This window comes from Neovison vison, chromosome 1 (genome assembly GCF_020171115.1).
Source record: "Neovison vison isolate M4711 chromosome 1, ASM_NN_V1, whole genome shotgun sequence".
NCBI classification, from domain to species: domain Eukaryota; kingdom Metazoa; phylum Chordata; class Mammalia; order Carnivora; family Mustelidae; genus Neogale; species Neogale vison.
The window spans coordinates 128,072,490-128,091,221 of record NC_058091.1 but is presented as its reverse complement, the minus strand read 5'-3'; the positions used below and the strand labels follow the sequence as shown (position 1 = coordinate 128,091,221).

At 42.5% G+C, this 18,732-nt stretch overlaps 1 protein-coding gene across 1 annotated transcript in view; it reads right to left on the bottom strand.

Moving 5' to 3' along the window:
• The window catches only part of CDYL (chromodomain Y like), a 186,498-nt gene extending 168,258 nt beyond the window's left edge, over positions 1 to 18,240 (bottom strand). The window contains exon 1 of the mRNA XM_044258244.1: positions 17,934 to 18,240. Coding sequence (XP_044114179.1) covers positions 17,934 to 17,957 — 24 coding nt within the window. The 5' untranslated portion in view covers positions 17,958 to 18,240. The remainder of the gene's footprint in view (positions 1 to 17,933) is intronic.
• Positions 18,241 to 18,732: the final 492 nt, after the last annotated feature.

Genomic DNA, 18,732 nt, shown 5'->3' with positions numbered 1-18,732 from the left:
AAGATTCTGCAACTATTTCAGAATAGGAAAAAAAAAAAAATGAAGTTGGTTACCTCTCCTTCAAGTGAGTATTCCAACACTGATTTTGAAAAGAATTTAACTATGTAAATAATATGTATATATGTACACTGCGACTAAGCAGGGTTTATCCCAGAAAGGCAAAGATGGCTCAACATCACTAAATATATTAATATACCATATCAAAATAGTAAAAGGAGATAAAATGATAATTTGCAACAAATGCAGAAAGCACGTTCAATAGTTCATTAACCACTTATAATTAAGAACTCCTCACAAATTACAAATAAAAGAACTTCAACCAAATTTTTTAAAAAGGGTATCTAGCAAAGACTTACAGCTTTTACTTAATAAAATTTTATAGGACTTTTAGAATTAATAATAAAGTAAGGATGCTTGTTGTTGTAACTTTTTATTCAACACTGTACCAGATGGCCTAGGCTAATGTAATAAAAGAATAAGAAAGAACAGGTATGAGCGTGAAAAGAAAAAATATACCCCTATTCGTGCAAAATATGATTACATACAAGTAAGAGAATCTACAAATTTTCAAGTAACAAAATAGTTCAACAAGGTTGCCAGATCTAAAACAGACATAAATAACCTTTCTGTACACAAGTACTAATTTTAAAAAATATAACGTTAAAGAGATTCCATTAATACAGCAATGAAAAAGTATGTTTTCTAGGAATAAATCCAAGAAAGTCCATGCAAAACTTTTTGAAAGTTCAGAGCATTACTGAAGAACCATAAGGAGGAGGCGAAGGGAAGGAATGACAGACAGAAGGTGTGTCCCTGCCCCATGCTCTTTGATCTGATTCCCTCTTCCCAACTCCAGAAAGTAGTGCCCTCCCTCCTGCTTCGGATTTGTTCATTCCCCCTTCCTATTAGCTCTTTCCCAACAACAGACAACACACTCTAAGTTCGCCTATCTTAAAAGCAAACAACCTCTGGGCCTACCCCCACCCTCCTGGTTCCCCTTCTGCGAAACTGGTTGTGAGAGTTGCCTACAATCAATTCCTCCTTCCCTTTTCTCTCAGAAGCCCAGGCAAGGCTCTCGTCCCGGGACGCCGCCAAAACACATGCTGCCAAATCTCAGTTCGGAGCTGCAGCACAGAACACCCGGGGTCATTCCCTCCTGCTAGAAATGCTAGAAATGCTCTGCACCTGGCTTCCAGGGTGACTCGCTCCCGTTTCTCCTACTTTCCTGGCCACCTAACCTCTCCATCTTCCTCTACTGTACCTTTATCTCCCCCAAGCTCGACACGTGAATGCCCTGGAGACTGAATCTTCACATGGCTCTGTACCTAAGATCCACTCCCTGAAGACTCAAACCACGTATGCATACTGGTATCTCCTCAAAGCATCGCCCGCCAAAGCATTTGCCCTCACTTCCAAGCTCCTAGACCCCTTGCCCCTCAACCCCTCCTCCACCCGCCCGTCTTTAAGGCATCTCAAACTTAACATGTCTAAACTCCAACTCCCATTTATCCAGCACCAGCCCTCACCCCCAACGAAACCAAAGCTGCAGTGACACCTGCCTGGAAAAAAAAAAAAAAAAAATATATATATATATATATATATATATATATATATAGCAAAATCCCATTCTTATAGTTACTGAAGCCTATATATATATATATATATATATATATATATATATATATATATAGCAAATCCCATTCTTATAGTTACTGAAGCCTAAAAACCCAGGTTCTTTTTATTTTTCTTCTCATTTCCTCACATTCAATGTCCATCCCAGGAGTAAATTCTGCTCAGCTCTACCTTCAAAATACACCCCCAATGCAATCCCGGCTCACTGACCCCCTTCTCCCCCAATTTCCCAGCATGCAAGCTTCAAACTACCATCACCTCTTGCCTCAAGAATTCTGCCAGTGTCTTAATCAATCCCCGTTTCCTTCCTGGTCCCCCTGCAATTTATTCTCCCTATGGCATCCAGCATAAACTTTTAAAAACGCTCATTTGATTACATCACTCCTCCAGTAGCGTCCCACCTTAGTAAAAATAGAACTCGAAGCACTTAGCAAACCTGCAAAGAGCCTGCACGGTTCCCAGTGCCGCCCTGACCTCATCTACCAGTCTCTCCCTCCGTCTCCAGATCACTGGCCTCCTGAATGCAGCTCAAACTCAACCACCCACGTGCTGACCTCAGGGGGGAATTCCTTCGCTTTCAAGTCCCAAGTGTCACCTTATCAATGAGGCTTTTCTCTAACAATTTACATACAAATAATACACCCCCCAAGGCACCAGCAGTACCCTAACCAGTCTGCGGCCACCACTAGAATATAAGGTCCTTGGGGCAGGGACTTTATCTCTTAGGTCCCCAACGTGGTTTCTTGTATAATCCAATGTGAGGATTGCAAAGTTTAAGTGGCAAAGCGTGCCACTAAGACGAGCTAACACATTTTTCAGAAAACCAGGACAAGATAAAGAATCTGTCTGGGAGGGCAAGTTTCCAAGGTGTATTATAAACCATACTAATGACAGCAGTGTGATGTGATCAAGAACAGCCAAAAACCAACAGAACAAAAGAAACTGATCCACACGTAGATGAAAACGTTACATTACGGCGGAGGTGGCAAACTAGTAGGGAAAGGATGGGCTGTTTAATAAATAGTGACAACAGATTAGAAATCAGATCCCAACTTCGTACCATATATAAAAGCAGGCGGATGTTCATCCTGTAAGTAGCAAACTCTTAAACAAAGAAGACAATGATCCCGGGGTAGGAAGGATGTCTTCAATAAGAAACAAAATGGGGGAAATAAGTTTGTCTATGTTAAAATGTAAAACTTGGTTAATATGGAACTATATTATAGAGTTAAAAAAATTTTTTTAAGACTTTATTTATTTAACAGAGAGAGACAGCAAGAGAGGGGACACAAGCAGGGGGAGTGGGAGGAGTTATGATAAGCAGGCTTCCTGCAGAGCAGGGAGCACAGTGTGGGCTGGACCCCAGGACCCCAGGATCATGACCTGAGCCAAAGACAGACATGTAACAACTGAGCCACCCAGGTGCCCCTAGGCTTAAAATTTTGTAAAGAATGAAGACACATCACAGATGAGATGTCCGCAACATACATAACAAAGGTAGCACCCATTACAAAGAACTGTAACAAATCAGTAAAATGGACAGATGGGGGGGGGGAAGGTGTTTATATAAAATTCTACAGTTCCTTCAAGTTTCTGTCTTCTTTTGAACAGCATGTATATAATTCTTTTATGAAATAACTGTTCTCTGTACACACCCATTCTTCTAACTGTACTGATGCATCAGGAGGTCCAGACGGTGGTCCTCTATGGTTCGTGGTAGCTGATCTAGGGTGGGAGAGCAAAGATTAACTTTTCTTTCCCTCGTAGACTTCCCTCTTCTTTTCTCGGTAAACATACATAGGACCTTCACACACAAACCATGAGTTAAGGTGAAGAGACCACGTAAGTTCTGACACAATGACATTCAAAGGACCTGTCCTGCCAAGCGGATGTCAGCTGGTTCAAGGACTGACTTTAAGAGGCCAAACTCTTGGGACGCCTGGGTGGCTCAGTTGGTTAAGCAGCTGCCTTCGGCTCAGGTCATGATCCCAGCGTCTTAGGATCGAGTCCCACATCAGGCTCCTTGCTCGGTGGGGAGCCTGCTTCTCCCTCTGCCTCTGCCTGTACTTGCTCTCTCTCCCTCTCTCTCTGACAAATAAATAAATAAAATCTTTAAAAAAAAAAATAAGAGGCCAAACTCTTATTTCAAAGAGGCAGTTAACACAAAACATTCCCAGAGCCTTCTGTTTAGGACTGCCCTCGGACACAGTCTTTCGAATATCCTCCGTGGCGCCAATTCTTTATTCCCTAAGGGAGAAATGAGTCTTGGAATGAACTAACATAATTCAGGACTGTAAGCCGAGTTGAGTTACACCGACGGCATGCTGTAAATCAGAAGAGGCTGTTCACAGACAGTATGAAGCATCCTAATAAACCCATCGCTCAGGCCTCAGGTTTGCTCCCTTGGCATCTCGTGATCCTCATGAGAATCAGTTATACAATGAACAGTGCTATTGGTGACAAAAATCACATTCTGATTTGACACTGTTCCTTTCTTGTTTCTTGGGAATGTTAATGCTTGCCACTGGGCATGAGTCTTTTAAAGTTATGTTGGACCTGTCTTCTTTAATGTACTCTCCAAACCCTTTACGCTGTTCTCTTTCTTTTATAATAACTATCATAGGAAATGTCAAATCATCACTGTTTACATTCATCATCTTTGAAGAAACTTTCAAACTCTCTTCCAAAGCGAACACCTGCTTATTTTTTGTGGACAAAAACATTGGGCAAAAGGAATCTCTGATCTTTCCTGTCTTCATCAACGTTTTCTGCTTCATTATAAATACCCGTTGAACTTAAAATCTTGATGACACTCAAAAATCGCAATCCAGGATGGAGCATTAAGTTCATTCTCCTCACAAATTTGTTTAATCTCGTGCAAAGCTTATTCACTTTCTATCCTATAATTAGCCACTCATTTTTTAGGCCCATACAGAAGATCTTCAAGCTGCTGGGCCCAGGAAACCTACTGGCTGCCTTTGAAATTACAGGTAATTAGTTGAGTTTTCCTGTTCTGCTTCCACAAACTACATCAGAAAACACCATTGTTTTAGTCACATCTGCTTTACATTCTGCTTACTGACTTCAAATATGGTAACCATGGAAGAAAAGGCAGATTAAAATATTGATTAGGATCCTGTCTACATTTTATAATGGAACTACCATCATCTGTCAACTTATACTACAAAGAGTTTAAGAAACCCTTAACTTTAGTCCTCACAGCAAGGAAAATGAGTAGGTTACTCTTGGTTAAGGTGCAGATGTATGTCTTATAAGACAATAACATCTCTAACAACTTAAATGCTAAACCATGAGGCAATGCCTCCTGAACTCGGAGAAATTTTCATATAGCATGCTAATGCGAAAGGTCACCTATGCATACTTAAATACAGCACTGAGTCATGTTATTAAAGGCTCATTAAAATTTATTAAGTAAAAGATTTTTTTAATGTAAGCAATCTTCCTATTTAAAAGGTTTTATGAGTATCATTTATAAACTCTCTTGAAGAACTCTTTCGAATGCCACTTTTAACAAACACAAGTCGTTTAAGAATGTTTACTAGATTTTGCTAACGTAATTCCAAAACAGATGAGGAGGGTGAAGACATCTTTTTATATTTGCTGCTCTTCTGTGTCTTTGTTGATGTTTTATATATGATAGATGGGCAAAAACCTGGCCGGATGGCATGTCCTAAATTGATAATGATGTATAGCAGGAGTGAGAAATCCATTTTCAAATAAACCACAGGGAAAGGTGGGGGGAGGGGCAAGTAAAGAGCAGCTGAGTTTAGTCGGAAAGTTCATTGTTTTAGAGGGACAGAAGGAGGGGCACCTGGGTAGCTCAGTTGGTTAAGTGACTGCCTTTGGCTCAGGTCATGATACCCGACTCCTGGGACTGAGTCCAGAGTCAGGCTCCCCACTCAGTGGGGAGTCTGCTTCTCTCTCTGAGTCAGCCTCTCCCCTCTCATGCTCTTTCTCAATAAATAAAATCTTAAAAAAAAAAAAAAGACTGAAGGATTCTATGTTCACTTGGCTTTTTCACTAAGAACAGGAAGCTCAACTTTTCTGAATAGTTCGATGCCATATTCTATGGAGTGCAGCAGGGCAGAGCTCTCCAACAGGGGTTTGGATGAGAAGGACTGAGAGAGTGGGCAGGTGGTAAAGACAGGAACTCTCAGTCTCACTGCCTTGACCCAGAGTTAGTAAAGGCCAAAAATGCAAGAGAGCTAACGAAAATGAAAGAAAGAAACACTAATTTGGAAACAAATCTTGGATCATTAATTGATCCTACAACCATGCTGAGTGACAGGAGCTTCTGATATACACCCTCCCCCGCCAAAGCTGAGACATCACTGCCCCTGGGTCTTAAGACTCTCTCTGTAGGTAGTAGGTACTGTAGTTTGAACCACCTTCACAGGGATTCAGAGAGATGCCTGGAGGGGGGACGGAACCAGACTGGAGCTAGCCCAGCAATCAAGTGCAAGGGTGGATGGATGGTGAGCACAGCCAGCTCTGCTCCCAGGATCACTGCCCTAACCAGGGATACTGCTAAGGAGAGAAGCGCAACTGAAAACCAAAGAACCCTGTGACCGGTTAAGGGCTCTGGCTGACCTCACATCACCTAGGGAATTATGGGAAGCAGTTCTGCCTGATTCAGTGAAGGACACAAGGGCATCCCTCCTCCCAAGGAGCAGAGGAGATAGTCAGCTGTGGCCCTAACAGGTAGGTGCAGGAAGGGAGCTCCCGTTTGGTAGAAGGACTCTGGAAAAATCGTGGTCACATTTCTGAGTGGTGGAAGTGGTGAAAAAGCACATGAAGGATGGAAATTTCCACCTACTTTTTGTTCCCAACCCAGTCACTCAGGAGAGTGAGGGGCTCAGGAACATGATGGGGCATTCCAATCTTCTGCCTATTGCCTCCAAGGGAAAACCGAAGTTCTCAAAGCCATGGTCACATGAATGTCCTTACTTGCTCCAATCAATGTTTCCTTCTCAAGCTCTAAAGAAACACACTTCCTCAAGGGGAGACCTGTTCCACTCTATGTAAGGCCTTCTTAAAAATTTACCAACTTCTAAGGCATGTCCCTCTACTGCAACAGAAATCAGCCAAGACAAGGACTCTGAGGTTTCAACCTTCCTTCCAGTGGGATTACTGCATATCAGAGACTTGCATTTTAGAACAGCCCTTTCTCCACCTGACCCTCTACTTCGTGGTTTTGGTCTTTTCCTCTCCCAGGCCATCTTTTGACAAAGGTGGGGGTGCAGCATTGCTGTAGACCTGCCCACTCATGACCACAGCCTCTTTTCTGTTGGTTTGATCAGGTTCCTGGGAAATCTGAATGTGTGTGATTTTAACACATTAACTCCCTCCTGCCAAGATGGGCCCACAACATCTTGACAAGATTTCATTCCACAATCTTTCATTTATTTTAAATACTAAATTTATTTACTTAAGTAATCTCTACACCCAACATGGGGCTTGAACTCATAACCCCGGAGATCAAGGGTTGCACACACCTCCAACTGAGCCAGCCAGGCGCCCCTCATTCCACAATCTTTTAAACTCATTCTACATAATCACTGCAGTTTTGTTTTAAAGCAGTTCGAACCTATAGCCACTTAGGATCGTCTCCCCTAGAAATACATTTTTAGATAAGTATCTATCAATTTAATCAAGACATTCTCAAAAAGCTCATTTATGAGCTGAAGCTAGTGGTGTTGAATGGTGGCATATAAAATAATTTTGGAGAAACTTTTCGTCACATGGACACCCTGAGGGAAGAGTACTACAAATCATATTCTAGTTTACACCTTCTGCCACATACACCTCTCTCCCTCCCTAGAAATGGTAATAATCAAGGACCTCTTGCTTTAATAAGCTCAAAAGCTTATCTGCATACAAGAGGGAAGTTAGAGGACTAAGGCAGGGGGCCTGTTTGCTTGCCAAGAGTTAGAGAGGTGGCTAACCTCCACCTCGGGTGTCCGAGGTGAGATGGGCAGAGGATTTCCCTCTGGACTGCACACATGAAAAGCTAAATAAGAAAATGTGAGCAGCCAGACTACTACTCGCTGGGCCAGAGCTTTACCAAGGCAATAAGCAAGTACAGAGGCTGGAGTTAAGAGTCAAAACAAATGAAGGCTCAACCCAAAGGGGACATGGCAGAGGGATGAAAATCATGTTGAAGGCACCAGAGCTGGAAATGGGGACAAGAACATTCAGAAAGAAAGAGGAGATGAAAGACAGGAAGTTTACTAAGGGGGTACCAGCCTAGCCCATGGGCAGGGAGGAGTTCTTCAGCCAGAGAGGTCCCCATTCCAACAGGGACCCCACAAATGCTCTTATGACTGATCCCAAGGAACAGCACAATCATCATTTTAAGCAGAGAATCAGCAGACAGACTCGAGGTAAAAGCATCGAGTGCCTCTGTTCAGGACAATAAGCAATAAGACCACTTGAGGTGGGAAATGAGTATCTTTAAACTTCAGTGGTAAGAATTACTGAAAGGAGATTTAAAAAAAATATTTTTTTTGATCACTCAAGTATTCTCATTTACAGGTCACCAAATCAGCTAACAATTCTTTGACCTGGCGTCATCGCAGAAGACAGTAAGCCCCTGCTCCTCACTGATGCCCACACCCAATGGGAGATGGAGAGCTGTCTGAAGACACTAACTCACCTTCCCAAAAAACCAACCTGACCCGGGGCTTTATGGAGAAGTATGTACCAGCAATACATTTAAAGACATTTAATTTCAAACCAAAACATCTTCTATGGCATATGCTATTAACTTCACAAAGATTTAAGTAACATGAGAATTCAAAACCAGGCCAGGACTGCAGCAGGCCATTCATCCCCCAACTTCCACCTCCCGCTCTTCGGGAGGCTACGTGATCTCTTGCTTCCGCTGTTAGGAATCCTTGGGTGGAATCTTTGGAAAATACACCATAAAGTGAATTTTGTCATTCATGTGCCAAAACCTGTTCAAAAAAATCATTTTTGACAGCTCTTTTCAAGATACGGCTTTCTTTTCATAAGCATGCCTTTCACATGCTCTGTGGGGCTAAGGAGCCCCTACCTTCCGTGACCCAGAGGTGCCGTCACTAGCTCATCTCAAGAGCAAGTTTATTAATGTCAACCCACATGCCTTTGACAGCTCTCTTTCCCTTACCACGTAGCTGTTCCTAACATTAGAAGGAAGCCAGTGAAGTGCAGGCATATCATGCCCAAAATAAAGGAAAAGTCTCGAAGAGAAACCGAGAGCTGTTCAATGTATATGGGGTGTGACCCCGTTCTACAAGCCAAGAAGACTTTTTATTTGGTCCAGGTTCTCACATATTCTAAAGAGCTGAGACACCCAAATTAGTTACATGTTAAAATAGGAAATGCTTCTGTATGCAACTCTGTGATGCCCTAAAATCCTAAATATACTACTGATGAAAAATGGGTACATTTTAACCACAGATATTCATTACCTCCAATCAACATCACTGGACTCTATCAACAAACACTAGGAAAATACCAACCTCTTAAAAACTTCACATTGCAGAACCCATTATAAATGAAAATAAGACAAAAAGCAAAGGCATTTCCTAAATATATTGTGGTTAACTTCTCCGACTGGAGGGTATTTTTAGACACCCCCCCAACACTCTTCACCAACAGCTAAACACAAATACTTTGACAAACATTTCAAATGCTCTTTATAGGAATACAATTTTCTTCCAAATTATTTTAGAAATAATTTTCCTCCAAAACATCATGTAGGGTTTTTTTTCAAACAAGATACCTAAATGCACAATTCACACACATATGGTATAATTTCCAACAACATAACTCCAGTCACTGCAATATTCGTATTTCAACTAAAAGTTGGCCATTTTTGCCTGCTCACCACATTCAAATCCTGAGATTAAGCACTGCCACAAACCAAAAAATACCCAACCATTCCAGGGGGAAAAAATACACATGGTATTATTTAATACCTAGAGAAAGTAATACTTCAAGTGCAAATTAGTAATCAATAGTGCAAAAGAAACAGTGAAGTATTCACAGAGTTTGGAGGGGATGATTCCTACTAATTGTGAATTCTAATGAGGTCCCAAATTAGGACTGACACTGAAGTTAGCAAGCTAGGTGATCCATCTATTGGGAAAATGGCAGCACAAAGGTAGAAATGGATGGACTATGCAGGTGTGGACAAAGTAAGCCAACAACTACGGCTTTAGTAGCCCAGATTACATGAACAGGCCAAACTCAGGTAAAGAAAAGCTTGAGAAAATATGCTTAAACAACAAGGCTGACAGAACAAAATGTTGAACATTCTGGCTTAGAAGCCTTAGTTTTATAACTATTATACCATTTTCATGATCAGTTCCATAGTATAAATCTAGTTTATACTGTATTTCCATTTTCAATATCTTTAGGTAACTTCTCAGGTGTTGGCTCTAACCTTCTATCCCCATTTATGACACCACAAATTCAAAATCAGTAAGTTTTCTTCCAATACTGACAAAAAATCAAAGATTATGAAAGGGCATTCTTACTACAAAATTACGAGATCTTCAATAAAGTCTATTCCTTAATGCTTTACTGAGCTTGCAAGCAGCAAGGAACGTATCTAAATGCCCCATAACTCTCCAAAACAACCATAAAGAATGATTCAACCATAAAAGTAAAGAAAGAAAACAAGCTACAGTTTTGGGGTGAGGGAACCCCATAAAATGTAGAAAAAATGTAACTGTTGAGATTAAAAACTCAATGGGTGGGTTATATAGCAAATTGGGCACAGTTCATCAGTGAATTAGAAGTCAGATCCAAGGAAAAACCCAGAATACAAACAAAACTAAAATGAGAAGATGGAAATGAGAGGGTTCTTACCCTTCGATAGGGAGAAGAAAATGAGAAAACCTTATAAATAACTACTTGGTGAAATTCTCGAAGTGTATAAAAGAATAGCAGTATTTTATGACAAAATGGACAAACTTTGAGAACAAGGCAAAACTGACAAAAGAAGCACATTTATAAACCTTATTAATAGAAAGTCTCAACAGAGATATACCATAATAAAACTAGAGAACACCAAAGTCAAAGAGAGGATCCCAAAAGCAACCAGAGGCAGAAGACAGATCTCCTGTAGAGTTACTACACCTAAACTGACAACAACCTCTTCCACCGTAATGGGAAAGCCAGAACACAATGGATTAAGGATCTTCAAATACTTAAAGAAATTAACCAATTAACTGGTTTCACTTGGAAAATTCTATTTTCCTAAAATGAAGGCAGAGACATGTCCATACAATGGGGAAAAAAAAAAAAAAAGAAAGAAATTTCCACCAATAGCCCTTCACTAAAGAACTCTCTAAAAGGTATACCCAAGAAAGGAATTCCAGAAGAAAGTTCTGAAGATCAAAGAAACTGGTAAAGATATGGGTAAATCTAAACAAATATTGTCTGTATACAATAATAATGTCCTATTGTATAAGGTTTTTTTCCCCACAGACAATAAACAACACCGGAAAATAACAGCATATAAGTAAGTCTGGGGAAGCTGGATCAGAATTAAAGGATTCTGAAGTCCTTATACTGTCAGAAATGAAGCTAAAATATTGCTTAACTTTCTTTGTAACTGAAATACAGTTGACATACAATGTGACATTAGTTTCAGGCATACAACATAGTGACTGGGCAAGTGTATATATTATACTATGCTCACCCCAAGTGCAGCTATCATCTGCCACCATATAATCCCATTACAATACCACTGACTATATTCTCTATGCTGTATCTTTCAGCCCTGTGACTCATTCATTCCATAACTTGAAGCCTGTTACCTCCCATTCCCCTTTGGATTGACTTTAGACTTCATGTATGTATAATTTCGAGAAGAGCCACTTAAAGAAATAGTGTACAACTTCCAAATCCAATCAGTGAAGTTTTAATATGATTCTACTGTGGACTCTGGCTGAAGTCAAGCTGAGTTTGGCAAAAATAACATCATAGTAATCAACGAAGGGCAGTGAAAGTCAAGTCTTAGCTCAAAGATCTCAAGAACAATTTTAATAGTTGTTTTGGGTCACAGATCCCTTTGAGGAACAGATGAAAGCTACTGATCCTCTCCCTCAAAAAAACTCTTATACAGATTGTACAAATTTTCATACAAATGGGAAAGACTTTTCCCAGACTCCCCACAGAACAGATCCCCCAAAGCCTTGCACAGCTTAAAAGGCTAAAGAGAATTAAGTTTGTGTGGGAAACAGTAAACTTAGAAGTTCTCCTATCCAAGAGTTGAAACCACATATGAAAAGGAGGAACTAAGTGTAAAAGGAACAGCACAGGGCATAATTTCTGGGGGAGAGGGGGTTTCTGGAGGGAAAGGGTCATGAATGGAGAGTCATTCCTATAATTCATGCTTTCATTAAGGTGTAATTCAACAATTGTGCAACAATTGCAATATTTGAACTCTGGGAAATAATGATCAGCGAAAAAATTTCTAGTTTTTTTTTTTAAGATTTTATTTATTTGTTTGATAGAGAGAGATCAGTAGGCAGAGAGGCAGGCAGAAAGAGATGGAAAAGCAGTCTCCTTGCTTGCAGAGCAGAGAGCCCGATGCGGGGCTTGATCCCCAGGACCCTGAGATCATGACTTGAGCTGAAGGCAGAGGCTTTAACCCACTGAGCCACCCAGGTGCCCCCCAAATTCCTAGTTTTAAAGAGTGTAAGCATCAATCTTACAACCTGATAGACAAGTATGTCATACAATGAAGACATAAAATAGACATGAAAGCATCCTTAGCTAGCTACCTCGAATTTTTAATACTCCCTTCCTGGAATGACTCAGTTAACAGCCAGCAACAAAGAGCCTGCAAAAAGGACTAGTCTGGTCCACCTGGAGTTCTGCAAAGGCAGATCCTAACCCCTCCCCACCTCAACATGGAGTGTAGCCTCAGTGTCAGAAAACAAAGACCACTGCAATCCAAAGGCTCCTACATCCACTTGCATTCCATAAAGAAGCTTTTTGGAAACATAGATTCTGGTCTTCCATTCAAACACTGAAAACTACACTCTCACAGTTTGGGCCCAAGAATCTGTATTTTAAAATGACCCCAGATGATGCCGTTGCACCCAGAAACACAGCACTTACTCACAAAAATTGGACTCATATTGGCTTTGTGCATCACAGATATTCAAAACTGTGAATCAGAATACTGCAAATAAAGTATTTCCTATACATCATGAAAGTATCTTTGATGATTAAAAATCATTAGCATGGAGAAAAATTTAATGATTTTTAGATATTACAGAAAGACAGACTTATTCTAGTACGCAGGAATGGGATGTCTCCATGCTCTTGTTTAGGCAAATAAATATTCTCAGCAATTCACATTCAAGATATTAATTTTCAAAATACAAATTTGACTTTACTGCCCCCCAATCAAATCCAGAAATCAAACAACTCTCTTTTCTTTTTCTTATGTTAGTCAATATTTTCAGAGCCATGACACATACAACAGATGCGGGTTTATCTTGACCAACATCCACGGAAAGTCTCTTGATCTCTGTGAATTTCACTGCAATTACACAAGCAGATTTAATTTATAACTGTGCTTTTGGTCAATGTACACAAGATTTGTGTGGTACATAGAAGACAGAGCAATGATATCCCAAAGCAATAAGAAAAATTCAAAAGACTTACCTTTCCCCCAAATCCTGATTATCCTTCCAAACTAACCAATATTAAGACTTTTTTTTATAAGCCAGATACAATTTCAAACTTTAAAACTTACTTCCATTTTTGGTAGACTGGAATATGCATGTGTTAGATAATTTCCCAGAAGGCCACGACTAGATCACTGAGATCTTACTAAAATTTAAATAAGCTATTATAATAGTTCTCAAGGGAAAAACCCCACATCCACCGAGAAAAAAATTATTATTAAGATATACATATAAAGAGAATGTATCTCCATTCTACTACAGTGTGCATTCCTTATTCAGTCCCACATGAATGAAGTCTTATGGTGGTAACTTGACCAGTAGATAACATCCTCCTGATCCACCGTGTTCTTTGGTGATATAATCAATTTACTTGATGCTTTGAAATCCCAAATATCAAACGAAAACAGGTTTGGTTTGAGGGTTTGAGAGTTGGGTAGGTTTTTTTCTTTCTTTAATTAATAATGGAAAAAGATGTGATGATGGGTGGCTCAGTCAGTTAAGCATCTGCCTTTAGCTCAGGTGATGATTTCAAGGTCCTGGGATAGAGTCCCACATCGGGCTCTCTGCTCAGTGGACAGTTGCCTCTCCCTCTGCTTCTCCTCCTCTCTGCTTGTGCACACACGCTCAATCTCTCTCAAGTAAATAAATAAAATCTTAAAAAAAAAATGGAAGAATATAAAGATGTTTCCCAGAATAATATAATCATTTAACTCTTGGGTATAGTACTTTATCAACTGGAAACTCCTTTTACATGCTAAGGTCATATAAGCTTCACATCTTACTGAAGAGGAAGTTCAGGAGAGAGAATCTCTGAAGACACACAGCTATTTCCTTCATTATACAGCAGAAAAGAGTGGAACCCAGTCCAGAGCTGGGATTGGAGCTGGAAGGACTTTAATTATTTCACACTCCACTTCCATATGCCTCAACCTTAGTTCCTGAGTAGCTGGTCATCTAAAGGAGAGGTAAGGAAACAAGATCCAGCCCGTGGATTTTGTGGAACCCATGGGCTGAGAATGATTTTTACATTTTTTAAGTGATTGGAGGGGACGGGGAACAACAGGATTTTATGACATGTAAAAATTACATAAAATTCATATTTTACTGTCCATAACAGTCTTATTGGAAAACGGCACTCATTCGTTTAGGCACTATCTATGGTTACTTTTGCCTCACAACAGCAGAGCTGAGTAGTCGCAACAAAGACTGCACAGTCTGCAGGGTCTAAAATATCAACTGCCTGGTCCTTCCCATAAAGTCTGGACACCGATCTACAGGACACTTATCTTTTTTTGAAAGTTATGAAGTACTCAGCAGAAGTAAAAAATCTGTCTTTCCTAACCCTAGCAGCTATAGATACAGGGAGTAAATCCATTCTGTCTTCAACAGATGCTCTTCCAATTTTATAAGGCGGATGCTCCACCCTATCTTGTTCCCTTATTTTTTATTCACAAAGTTACAATAACCACTTTAAATATTTGGGGCGCCTGGGTGGCTCAGTGGGTTAAAGCCTCTGCCTTCAGCTCAGGTCATGATCCCAGCATCCTGGGATCAAGCCCCTCATTGGGCTCTCTGCTCGGCCGGGAGCCTGCTTCCCTTCCTCTCTCTCTGCCTGTCTCTCTGCCTATCTAGTAAATTAAAAAAAAAAAAATTACTGAGGACCTACTACCACATAGTAGGCACCATGCTAAGTGCTGGAGATATCATTTCTTTAAAAATTTTTTATTAACATGTAATTATTATTAGCCCTAGGGGTACAGGTTTGTGAATCGCCAGATTTACACATTTCACAGCACTCACCATAGCACATACCCTCTCCAAAGTCCATAACCCAACCACCCTCTCCCTCCCCCCACCCCCAGCAACCCTCAGTTTGTTTTGTGAGATTTGGAAATCTCATTTCTTTTAGGTGACAAGATAGAGGCTTAGCAATCAGATAATACACCCAGGTTCACACAGCTACAGCAAACCTGTGCTCTTACCATACCAGGTTAGATCAAGAAGCAAGAATTTGTACTTCCTCCTTTGTCAATACATCCCTACAGAATTATAGAGTTTGAGGCCAAACATGAAACTTCTGTTCTGATTTACACAGAACCAAACAAAACAAAGCAACTAATGTCCATAACGTTATTACTAAGGTACCTTAATGTCCTCCCAAATCTTGTCAAATAGCCTGTTAGGCTATAGTGTTTATTTACGATTGCGTATCATTTCAGCCTCACAAGTAATATTGTCTCAATTAAAACAGTATAATTTTCTCTATTCTTAGAAACACAACCAGGCCTCAGGGAGACACGTTAGATCAGTTAAAATATGACAATAACCACCACTTACTGAGTGTTCACTATGGGAATTGTGGGGTATGAGTTACATTTTTTTTTTTAATCTAAACTTCACTATTCTGTGAGGTAAACATTGATCCCAATTTTGCAGATGAGGAAACTGAACTTTCAAGGTAATTTGCCCAAGGTCACAGGGTTGGAATTCAACAACTAGGTTTTCTGACTCCAAATGCAGGCTCTCAACCACTACGCAGAACTTTCAATCATAATATAGTCATAGAGTCAGCGTTGCCTACATGTAAAGATTAAGTTAGAGAACTTATCCTGAAGGATACTATCACATTATTTACTATCATTTCAACTATACTTCTATAATTTATTTCAAAACTAACACAAAACCCAAAATTAGAAGGTCAATCGTGACAGAATAGCATTTCTTGGTGATGTACTTAGTTCTTCCCCAATAAATGTCGAGGACATGAACCATCCTCATACTTTTTGCCTCCCTAGGGAATCACCCTAGAGCGGACATTCAATGAACATGCTGAATGACCACTGATTTTGAACATTTGACTTATACATGAAATTCTGCCAGGAAAGTAGTGACCGGAAAACCTAAACCTAAACCAAATCTAAGAGAAGAAAAAAGAAAGAACTAAATTTAGTTCATAAAGCACTGGCAGTAAACCTACTGTCTTCAGGAACACTTTTAGACACATAAGATACAACTTATGTATAAGGTGCTACCCTCACCCAAACACTAATGGAATGACCTAAGTGATCATGTATTTATAACCACAAAAATTAACAGAGTGAATAGTCAAACCTAAACTAGCAAAGAATAATGCAGAAACCAAAATCCCTTATCTGTATTTTCCCAACTGTTTATCAGCCTGAAAGACCTGCATTTATCTTAGGCTCTGCTTCTGGACCTTTCCCAGGCACATCACCTTCCCTCCTAGAAGGGAAACTTCTTGAGGACAAAATCTTTTTCCCATTTGCATATCCAAATGACCCAAGATAGTGTCTTAAATAAACTAGGGTGCAGCTAATGGGTAAAATGGCTAAAAAGAATAGAACGTTTTCAGTGCCAGCCAAGGTACACTGACCACATACAATGCAAGGGTAGGCAACAATTTTACCATTATTCTTACAAAAGCCAGCCTCCTCCCTAGAATCTCTGCAAACACTTGCTTTTAAAAAGCAACAAAAAGTTGCTAGAAGGCTATCACTGTTGAAAAGAGAGTGCCATTCTATGCCAATTGCAATAATGACACCTCAGAAGGTTCACCTGGTACTTACCAGGGGTTGACAAGGGCCATGGGGCTCTACTGGTTACAGACGCTTACTTAAGCCCCTAAACACCCAGGTCCCTAAACGCATCAAGAAGGTGAATCCAGAGAGTATCCCGAAGTTTAAATCTCTTCCGAAGATTTTATTTATAAATATACATATATATACACATATATAAACAAAATCATGTATCCAAAAGAACCTAAAGCCTTCCAAGCTTCTGTACTCCCAAGGAAGTCTACTTTGAGATACGTCAAGAAGTTACACCGAGGCATACAAAAATATGTCTAAAGATCCAAACAGAGAACTCCAAAACTCGAAGTTGAAGCTGGCAAACCCATCGTTCGTAACTTATAGCTCTGATTGTGCCCTTTCTTACTTGCAACGCTGCGGCGCAAATGAATGACGGTGTATCAGCGTTAAATTTAAATTTCCTGGCTCTGGCCACAATGCTAACCTAATTAAAGCATGTGGTCAACGTTTAGCATTTTCGGTGCGTTATTTTGCATCGCTTTGACTAGGGACAGAGTCCAGACAGTTGCACTCTTCCTCTCGGCCCCCCACTCCCTAAACCGGAGGTAAAACCCTCTCCAAAATGCTTTATTAAATGGACAGGAAAAACACCCCCGCACCGCCTACAGACCCCGCCAAGCGGTAACAGGGGCTTCACACCCATTGCCCTCGCCAAGAACACTTTGGGCTCAGTCTGAGCAAGTCACTGGTGTCAGCGCTACTTCCCCACGACCGGAGCCCCCCCAGGCGCCCGACAACTCCCGGGAGCACCCCCCCCCCACCGCCCGCCGGGCCCCTCGGAGCAGCGTGGCTCCGGCTCCCCTCGGACACATTTCCCGTCCAGCAAACTGCGGCCGCGGAGGGGGAGGGGGCGAGGCGGGCGCCCGCGGCGGAGCCGGGCCGTCGGGCTGGACGCCGCCGGGCCGGGGCCGGGGCCGGGGCCCGGGAGGGGCGGCGCGGGGGCGGCCCGAGGGTCCGGGAGGGGGAGGGGAGGTACCTCGTACAGCTCCTCGGAAGCCATGGTGGGCGGCGGAGTTGCGGGCGGGCGGGAGGGGCAGGGTCGGGGCGAGGCGCCGCCGCCGCCGGGCGGCCGACACTTTGTTTCAGTTGGGTCCCTGCGTGGCCTGCGCTTCCTGCTCCTGCTCCCGCTCCCGCTCCCGGCGCCAGGAGCTCAGCACGGACGAGCCTCTCACACTCACTGCCAGTGCGGGCCGGCGGCGGCGGCGGCGGGGTTGTGCGCAGGAGCAGCTGCGCAACGCGCCCTCCGCGCCCCGCGCTCACTCCCCGGCGGGCCGGCTCGGGCTCGGGCTCATCGCGCCCCGCCGCGGGGCCGGGCCGGGCTGGGGCGGGCGCGGCGGCGGTGCACGGCAGCGCGGCTGGCTCCGTGGCTCCCCCTCTCCGGTGTAGTGCAAAAAGCTTCCTACTTGCGACCAAAAAACCTGTCCCGGCTACTGAGCATGCCCAGTGCGGCCGCCCGGGCCCGGCGGAGCCGCGCTCCCGCGCTCCGGGTTTTCGGACCGCCCGCGCGGGAGGGGCGGGGAGGCAGGCGGGGCGGGGCGGCCGAGGGGAGCAGTGGGCTCCGCTCCGGGCCGAGGCGGGCGGGCGGCCGCCGAGAGCTAGCCGGCAGGAAGGGGAGGAGCCAGGGAGCGGTGGGCGGGGCAGAGGCGAGGCGTGGGCGGGGCCACTGGAGCGGTGGGCGGGGCCCCGACTTCAGCAAGTCCCCTCCCGGGGGTCGGACCCGGCGGCCGCGCTGCCAGTCTGCCCGCGTGGACGTGGGTGCCGGGATCCGGGACGGG